Source organism: Protopterus annectens, chromosome 17.part0, assembly GCF_019279795.1.
Source record: "Protopterus annectens isolate FY-2018-M chromosome 17.part0, PAN1.0, whole genome shotgun sequence".
Classification (NCBI taxonomy): Eukaryota; Metazoa; Chordata; order Ceratodontiformes; family Protopteridae; genus Protopterus; species Protopterus annectens.
This window is the reverse complement of record NC_056751.1, coordinates 137,414,311-137,424,202: the sequence shown is the minus strand read 5'-3', so window position 1 is coordinate 137,424,202 and position 9,892 is coordinate 137,414,311. Positions and strand designations below refer to the sequence as shown.

General features: G+C 39.0%; 1 protein-coding gene across 2 annotated transcripts in view; it reads left to right on the top strand.

Moving 5' to 3' along the window:
• The window catches only part of FANCC (FA complementation group C), a 2,534,829-nt gene that overhangs the window by 465,668 nt on the left and 2,059,269 nt on the right, over positions 1-9,892 (top strand). For both annotated transcript variants that reach the window (XM_044059426.1, XM_044059425.1), the window contains exon 3: positions 4,790-4,874. In XM_044059426.1, coding sequence (XP_043915361.1) covers positions 4,790-4,874 — 85 coding nt within the window. The remainder of the gene's footprint in view (positions 1-4,789; positions 4,875-9,892) is intronic.

Sequence of the window (9,892 nt, the reverse complement as noted above, 5' to 3'; positions counted from 1 at the left end):
GGCAATATTTGAGTTGAACCCAGCCAGTTTGCAAAGGGGAACCAAAGAGTGAATGGGACTGAATAGGCAAAGTAAACTGATATTTGAGTTGAACAGCCAGTGATGTCACAAACTGGGAGGTAGTTAAGTAAAGGGGTGGCAATGTTTGTGATTCGGTCCGAGGCAAAGCACTCTGTTTAGAAGCGAGCCAGTGCCCCTTTAAATGTGTAACTGTGAAATACCCCTTCAAAACAGGTAATCTCAAACCACCTTGTTCTATTGGAAGAATCATCTTATCCCACTTGACTCTTCCTGTCTTCCCCATCCCAGATAAAATTCTTCAGCTATTTATTAATTACTATCCACAACATCTCCTATGGTTGATAAACATTTGCCTGACCTGTGTATAAAACTAAAGGGACTAAAAACATTTTGACTCCTTATATCTTGCTTATTCATACCATCCCTGAAATCCTTTATCAAACTGACATGTTTAGTTCTTTCAAAACATATCTCCTATAGCATAGCTATTTGCTTTCTACATTTTTTAGTATAGTTAAGAACTCTTTTTTTGTACATAATTTTGAGACAATTTACAGTTAAAGATAGTATAGAAAGTATTGTCATTATTTTAAGAAGTTTTTATTCCCACCTGTTATTTGCAAGAGCTTGTTTTTAATTAAATGTTTAGTTTCAACTTTTGTGTTACATGCATACACTAATGTTTAGAAAGGTTAATGTTTTGTACAGTTGTTTTTTGTCATATCCATTTGAACCTATGTTATATCTTACAAAACTTTTGTTTTAGTGAAAATTCTCAAACAAAAAAAAAAAAAACGCACACATCTGCAGACCACCACTAAAACTTATTAACTTAATACTAGCACACAAAACTATGTACATCTTTAAATACTGAAGTACAGCTTTAAATATTGAAGTTTAACTCTCCTAATAGGAACAATTGTCCCACACTGATAGACTTGGATTAACCTATAAGTAAGGTTATCCATGCTAAGGTGCATGGTACAGCCTGAGCTTCTGCTTCTACTAAGTGTGATCTATTTTATCTTATCTTTATTCCTCTCCCAGATTACACTTTGAATGCTTTCAGAAAACATAATCTCGTAACCACTGAAAGAAAGAAATATTCTGTCTTATTGCCCCTTATCACATTGTCTCCATAGAGACATGAGAATCAAATATAGAGTTACCTCTACTACAAATACTCATTTATTTGCTAGAGGAAAACCTTTTTATTATATTTAGTGTTCTTTTTTTATTCATTTTGTTTCCCTTAAAACTTGTTACTAGATCAAGCGAAGGGCCTTAACCCAGTAAGTACCCTGTGCAAGAGTAAGAAGAAGCATATCATTTTTTTTTTCATCATGCTCTTATGTCCAGACTTTTCTTCTTTTTTTACATTACAGTACCTACATTTCTTAAAACTGAACAAGGAAAAATAATGAAATAAGGAAAAGTATTGGCACCTGTTTACGTTAGTATGCCTATTACACTTGGAAAAAACTGAGAAAGCATGGATGATGTCAGGTAGTTACCAAGCAGCATCCTTTTTTCTGTAATTTTTGCAATAGCAAACACACACACACACACACACACACACACACACACACACACACACACACACACACACACACACACACACACACACACACCTACCTGTTTGGCTGTTTGTTTATGTATTTGTTACAAAGCTTAAGGAGTTAATGCATTTTCAAACTCAGTTATTCAGATGTTTTCCAGTATCTCAGTCACCTTGTATAAGATTAGTTTGTCCCAGTACTTTATTTATATGCTATTTCTCTGTGCATGCTGTATGTTTCCTTAATTTTTTAATTTGCTTCAAAACCAGAGATTAGATGATGAAGACTGTTGATGTGCTGTCTCTGTTACCTCTTCTAGCTCTCCAAAAAAGAAGAGGTAAGGCACATAGCATGCCATTCCCTATGGTTTTTCATCATTATTTACTGATTTAGGCTTCACCCATATACCCAGAATGACCTCTGATTACAGAAAATAGAAAGCTGTAGGACTGATATCCATGTGTTGCTAGCACACATACACTATATAATTTCTGCAGCGATGATAGATTTCGACCTTCCTGTTTATGTAGTTTAACTGTATTTATTTAACTGTGAATATGAACTGATACTAGGATCATTTTCAGTTCGACACACCAGTACAAATACTATTCAGCCTATGTACAGGTAGACTCGTCTGCCATTAAGTCATTTTTTTCCTATTTTGTTTAAGAATATTGGCACCTTCAAGACCTAATGATGGTTATGTAGCAACATACAACAACACTGAGTGAACATCACTTGAACAAAGAATAGCTGAAGTGATACTTAGGATAAGATTGAGGTAATATATAATTAAAGTAGAAGAATCTTACTGACTGGCATTCCTGAAGGAATTTCCCTGTAACAATTGCATTTATAAACTACGATTAAGTGATCTGTCATGTTGTTTTTAATCTCATTAAGTTATTTTCATTTATAATTGCCTCCAGTAATAAATTCTTTGACATAGGAGCTGTTTTACTGCAGGAATTTCTGCTGCAACTTGCAAGAAATCCAAAAGGAGGCCTTTTAAACTTTAGGTCCCCTTGGCTGTGAACTAATAAAGTGTAATGTGTAATGACTGTTTCAAACCTGTTTTTAATGGGTGGACTGTACTTTAGATTTACCAATTAAGAATAAGAGAGTTGAGCAATAAAGATGCCAGTGTAGTAACTGGGAGACGGTTGTTTTTTGCAGTGATTAACAATGGGGAAGCACTGATGATGCATGATTTTTAAACTCTTATGCTATACTGTCGGTGAGAAGAAATAATTAAAATGTTGTCTTGGTATTGATTTTTTCACACTTTCTGTGAGCTGATTGAAAACAGATCACTTGCGGTTCCCACTGAAGTCTTCAGTGTGGTTTGAATGACGTTACTTTGAGACTTGTTAAAGGTAGTAATTTGTAAAATATATTTGCTCTTTGTATCAAGAACCCAGTATCTGTAGTCCACTGGATTCATAGGGGGAGAGTAGCCAGTTTATAACTTAAACCGAGCTGTTTCAGAACCGCACCAATAGTCTTACTGTCAGTCTTAAACGGCAGGGCAGGAGATAGGCAAAATACTGCAATGGCTAACCATGTCAGTCTGCTTTTTGAGTGGGATGGTGAAGTTAATGATGATCTTTTTCATATAGTCTCTAACAGGTACCAATTAACATAGCTTTAATTTCCCTAGAATTAACAATGGAGCTGTTGTGCAGGCAATTAAATACTTTGTTGTAGTCTTTTGGAATATAAGTTCTTTATTATCCTTTTCTGTTTTTACTATTTTCACACATTTGGATGCTCATTACTGCATTATAGTCTCTTGCCATCAGAACTTTGTCTAAGCCGTGGAGTTTGATTTTGTTGCCAGTATCTTATCTAGGTAGAAGAGTTTTGTATGGATTTGTTTAATTTACACTGGTTTACTGATTCATTGTCATTGTTTTTATTGAAATTGACAGTGCTTTGGGTTTCTTTGTCAAAGCAGGAGCAGTTGTACTTCAGCTGGAGATGTAAATATATAGTACCTGATGGACAAGTGTCATAACCTGGGTGGTGGTCTCAGGATAGACTGATGTTTGGTCAACCCTTTTAAGATAATAGATATTCTTTGCATTAGGTCCATGATGACCAGTTTACTTAACCAGTTAAATGAATAAAGTTAATTACAATTACATTGCATGTGAATCATACTGGCAGGCCAGTAAGTGCAAGATAGCAGAGTGCTGTGTGGGAGAGAAGACATGGTAACATGATGCATGACTTCATCATTGCATGCCGTGATCTCAGTGAGAGAAACAGCATTAAAGTGTAACTTTTGATAACTGATTTTTTGCACATTTTTTGTCATTTGAGTGAAGGTAAATCCCTTGTGGTTCTCCGTGAACTGACCAATGGTGACTTTCAGCAGAGCCCTAAGTGTTTAAAGGACCAGAATACCATGTTTTGCTTGTGTGTGCTAACGTCTCTTTGCCACTCTTACTTTTTTAAATTAATTTGCTTTTCCCCAAAATTATATGATATGGCAAACATTTTAACAGGAATATGAGCATAAATCTCTTTCTAGAAGCTTGCAAATAGTAACAAAAAAGTGTCATGAAAAACACTAGCTTGGACACAGGAAACCAAAAGAAAGAATGCATACTTCATGATATTGCCCCTAAAATGTGACAGTATGATGAAGTATGCATTCTTTCTTTTGGTTTTCTGTGTCCAAGCTAGTGATTTTAATGACACTTTTTATTATTTGCAGACTTCTAGAAAGATATTTATGCCCACATTCCTGTTAAAATAATTGGTACTTAGTTACCCACTCTTTTTCATAGATTAGAATTTTCTGTTACAAAACAAAACTAAACTAAATTGGAGAATTATTCTGCTGTATATCTTCCTAATGGTGTGATATAAAAATAAATATGTTCCTTAACATTGCAGTTTTCCTGTACCTTCTTGTGAATTTTGATGTTACTGCATATCTGACATATTTTGCATTTATTTGGTAACCTGATAAGCCATGCTAAACACAACTTCCCTTTTTACATGGGGTTGGCCCAGAGGGTTTAGGCTGTTTAAATTATTAGCTTAGAATCCCATTATACAAAGTTGGAGGCTGTAGGAGTCTCATGCAATGTTTATTAAGTGTGCCAAACTTATTTGCATGCAATTAATTCAGCCCCTATGTCTTATTGCTAACTTGTGAACAGTCCTTCCACTTTTAACATTCTGTTTATTTCTTACAGAATACTACAGCTGTGATTCAGAGCTTTCCTCTAATTGGTCAATTGCTGGGAAGACTGTGCTGGAATCCATTTGTTGTAGCTCATGGTAAAAATTTAAATTAATATTTATGTACTCTGCTTCCAATTTAGCTTTCTGTCACATTCTTTCCTAATAAGAAATCTGCAAGACATATTTTAGCTCACTTTGAAAACGGTAATCTTCATCATCTAATCTCTGGTATCTTTGGCAGTAAATGTTCTTGTTGTACTAAGATTAGCTGACTCAAGTGACCATAAATTAACAACATTTTTTTTGTTCTTATTGTACCTTGTTTCTTATCCTCATTTACGAAATGCAGAGATGCTGAACCCACATGCCGAGTGTAGGTTCAACGGTAGTTACTAAGCTTGCACTCCAGAAGACCATTAAGGAGCCTAATCCAAACTCCCAGTTGCCCCCAAGCACCATCTGGTTAAGTTAATTGCTTATGGTCAAACAGTAGCCCAGTGGATTTTAAGAGAACCAAACCCTATACCACAAGTACTTGCTTGTTAATAGCTCCTAGCCTTAACCCTCTATGCCAACTGTGTATTTCTCCAGGTTGTTTTACTATACAGAAGCAGCATTCATGTTGTACAAATTATATTTTCAAAGGCACTTAGAGTATTTCCTGAAAGCACTGATTTTACTTGGGGAAGTGTCACTTGACAAAAATTGATAACATTTGGGCTTTCTTACCTTCTGAGTTGTATAGTTCCAAACATTATTTCTGTAGCATTCTCCTTCTCTTGAAAGCTAATAATGGCCTTGCATGAGGTTGCATATAAATGGCATACACCTTTTTCTCTTCTATTTTTTGAGAAACCGGTGGTTGCTTAGCCGTATATTGGAGAAAAATCTGCATCTTTAGTCTTATGGGTCCTTTTCAGTGTTTCATTTTGATGAAAATGTTAAAAAATTACATTTTTTTTAATTTTCTGCTTAGGTATAGTGTCTCCTAAAAGTCTGTGAATAACTGCCTGTGTGGTAGACAGTAGCCCAGACAATTTCTACACTTATTGGGGAGGTATTCAAGATCGCTGCATCATAATGCATCTGTGAAGAGCTCTGCAGAATAAATACTAAAAATCCAGGAAGGAGTTTCAAAAGCTAAACAAAAAGCATGCATACTGTCATTAACTACTATTTTAAGGGAAATATCCGTGAAGATTGGGATAAGAAGACATTTTCCTATCAGGAAAAGGATTACCTAAAAAAATGTCTCATACTGAAGTGTTACAGGTAAAAAGACTTCTAGCAAGTTCTTACTCTTTTACAAGATCTTTCTTTAACGTTGATAACTTCCAAAACAGACTGGACAGTTTACAATAAAACTGTTGTAAAATGAAATGCTGCAAACTGTTATTCAGAAACAATCCAAACAAATCTAGATACTGAAATGTCTCTTAACTGCATATATAAACATGAAAAAAAACAAAAAAATGTTGCTTTTTTCCCACTTTTCTGAGATTTAAAAAAGTTCAGTTACAGGCTTGCTGTTCTTGAACTGTTTCTAAGTTTCTTGGAGGCCATTTTTTGCTTGGGCTAAAGGGAAGTCTCTCTGTTGATCAGTGGCAGTGAAAAACATTGAGCAGCCTGCCTACCCCTGTGGGAGTGGTTACTGACTTGAAACTGTAGTTTTATTGGCCATTTTGGGTCAATTCCAAACTCCTTCATCTTCCTGTCTTAAAACCCTCTTTTGCGCGTTTTTGTGCATAGCGCAACAGCGGGCAGCGCCGCCTAATTGGGTTTAAACTATTCCTGGCTCCACAAAGTCTGCTCTTCACTTTTTCCCTTAGAACTGCTCTATCTCTCAATTTAAACACCATATTCTCATTCTAAGGCCCTTCACTGGTCCAATTAAGTAATCCTACAAGTTAGCACTATTAAACCATAAGCACTACTTACTCTTACACTCTCTACGATTACCCTGTCCTCTATTGGTCTGTCTTAAATTCAGTTTCCCTATATTACTCTAGCATGTCCAAAGGTCAGTCAATGGTTTCCTCTCCAGTCCAGCTGGTGAATCTGGGAATTTTGAGGCAATGTTACAACTGTCTCATGTACACGGACAACCCTCTCCTCCTCCAAACAGGTTCAAATATATGTGAGAGATGCAACTATTTAGCCAAACTGGAGGCTGAGCTCTCTCATCTCAAAACTGGTGTAACCAGTCAGGAGGAGAAGGTAACCTCACACAACACAATTCCAGTATCACATAGTCCCACCACATCAGCGAACCAAACACATAAATACACAAAACATACTCGAGGCTCTAAATAAAAATCTACCTAAGCAACAGAGACCTCCAAAGCAGACATCCAAGCAAACGCTACCTCAAAACAAAACGCGCACAACACATAGCCCACAAAGTCAGTGTGCAAAGCAGCCACAGCCCTTAAGGCTGAATAACACACCTGATACTCTTGTAATAGGTGACTCTATTGTCAGACACACTGACGTCCCGCTCACCAGGCTGAATAAAGAGAAGGTCACGGTGAGCTGCCTGTCGGGTGCTAGGATCCGCCACATAACACAAGCACTCAGGTCACTCCAAAGCAAGTACAAATATGACTCAGTCATTGTACATGCTGGTGTGAATGACCTGAGACGTACCTCCCTGGACTACATGAAAAGAGACATAGAGGAGCTCTCTGATCATGTAGCCCAGGCTGGTATGACCCTGACCTTGAGCAGCATCTTACCCTCACCTAGAATGATGCCACAGTACAAAGACAAAATGATCGATTTTAACAATTGGCTAAAATTTTGTGTCATTCAAAGGGGATCCAGTGTCTGTCAGCCTGGGATGACATGCTCGACAAGCCACGTTGCTTCGCTAGGGACGGCTTGCACCTGTCACCACTGGGCTTTCGGATATTGGCAAAGGCTGTTGCCACCCCATAGTGCCTTTTTTAGGCAAGGCTCAAAAGTCAAACCCACCCCCATAGACAGCACAAGGAACAAGAAACTAAGGGTAATGCTGCTTAACACCAGAAGTCTTAACCTCAAGATGCACGCACTCGAAGCTCTCCTCAGTATGGAGAACATCGATATCTGTGCAGTGACAGAAACCTGGTTCAAGGCTCCATAGAGCACCCCAGCACTACCAGGCTATACCTCATATCATGCTTTTCGGCCCCAAAACCCGGACCGAACCACAAAAAGAGGGGGAGTTTCCATATTTATCAAGGATATCCACACCTCCAGGTTAGTGGCATTGCACAAAGTATCGGAGACCATCCATGTGCAACTAACAGTGGGCAAGACTGCTTTTCAGTTTATAGCATCATACAGACCACCCTCTCAAAGTCAGGAATCCCACTCGGCTTTCCTGAAAACATTGGAGAACATGAAGATCTCTCCGAACACCATTATATTGGGTGAATTCAACTACCCAAACATTGACTGGGGGCAATACTCAAGCCCCAGCACCTTAGCCCAAAGGTTCCTAGAAATTATAAACTCAAATGCTATGGAACAACTAGTCACCACTCCCACAAGAGGGGACAACATACTAGACCTGATCATTACCAACATGGGGACTCTATGCTCCACACCAGAAGTATATCCCTCATTGGTAAGATCAGACCATAAATTAATTTCACTGGATGTCCACATCCCGACCCCACCCCCAGCCCAGAAAACCACAGTGAAAAACTTCTCAAAAGTGAACTTCTCACTTCTCAAAACCGAAGTGGAATCCTTCAAGGCCGCAGGGCCAGTGGAAACTACGGCCCAAACTGCAGAATCCTATATAAACGCATTCTACGGACATCTCCAGGAATGCATGGATCATGCTATCCCAAACAAAACCAAGACCCAATCATCCAAAGGCAGGCGTCCAGTCTGGTGGACCCCTGCCATAAATAAACTGTACAACAGAAGGAGGAAGCTACTACATGATAGAGCAAAATCCCGACTAGGGAAGGCATCTCTGATCAGTACTAGCAAAAAATTACGATCCCTCATAAAATCCTCCAAGGCCTGCTTCGAGAGAAAAATTGCACAGGACACCAATAACAATCATAAGGCTTTTTTCAGTTATGTTAGGAACCTGGGATGCAACTCCCAGACTTGTTCTGAGTTGATTCTAAACGACAAAAAATACACTGAACCCACAGACATCGCCAATATCCTGGCAGACAGGTTCAGTGCAAACTTCTCCCCCCCCCAAAAGAGCAAGTATCTATCAAGGCAGAGGGCTGCCTCCCAAACATCTCTGATGCTCAGGTGAAGGCTGCCCTCTCCAAAGCAAAAAACACTGCTTCCATGGGACCAGATGGCGTCCCAGGTTGCGTCCTACATGAACTCCAAGAGGAACTAATCCCTCAAATAAAACAAGTATACAATCTCAGCCTCACTACAGGATATGTGCCCACAGAATGGAGTACAGCAACAGTGGTCCCACTCCACAAAGGTGGAGCCTCTACGGACCCTGGAAACTATCGCCCCATAAGCCTGCCTAGCTTAGTCTGCAAGGCTATGGAGAGGATCATCATGGAGCTCATAAACAAAGACATTGGGGACCTACAGACACTAGATCCTACCCAGTTCGGCTTTGTCAAGGGCAGATCCTGCCTTTTGACTTCTTCGAAACAGTCACCAAAGCCATAGATGAAGGGAAGGTAGTCCACACAGCCTATCTGGACCTTACAAAGGCATTTGACACAATACCCCACTCGGGCATCATAGATAAGATATCCAGCTTAAATATAAACCCCTATGTCACAAGATGGGTTGCAAACTGGCTCAAAGACAGAACCCACAGAGTGAGAGTTGCTGGAACCATGTCAGACTCGAAATCGGTCACAAGTGGTGTCCCACAGGGTTCTGTCCTGGGACCACTCTTGTCTGGTATATACTTTTCCGAGGTACAGGCAAATGTGGGAGGACTATGGCTCACCAAGTTCGCAGACGACTGCAAACTGGGCACCATAATCGACTCTCCAGCTTACACAATCATCCTTCAAAAAGGTCTCACAGAGACAGATAACTGGTGCCAGCGCCATGGTTTAAAGCTAAATGCCAAAAAATGTATAGTCATACCCTTTGGCAAAAACAATGTGCCCACAAATTACCAC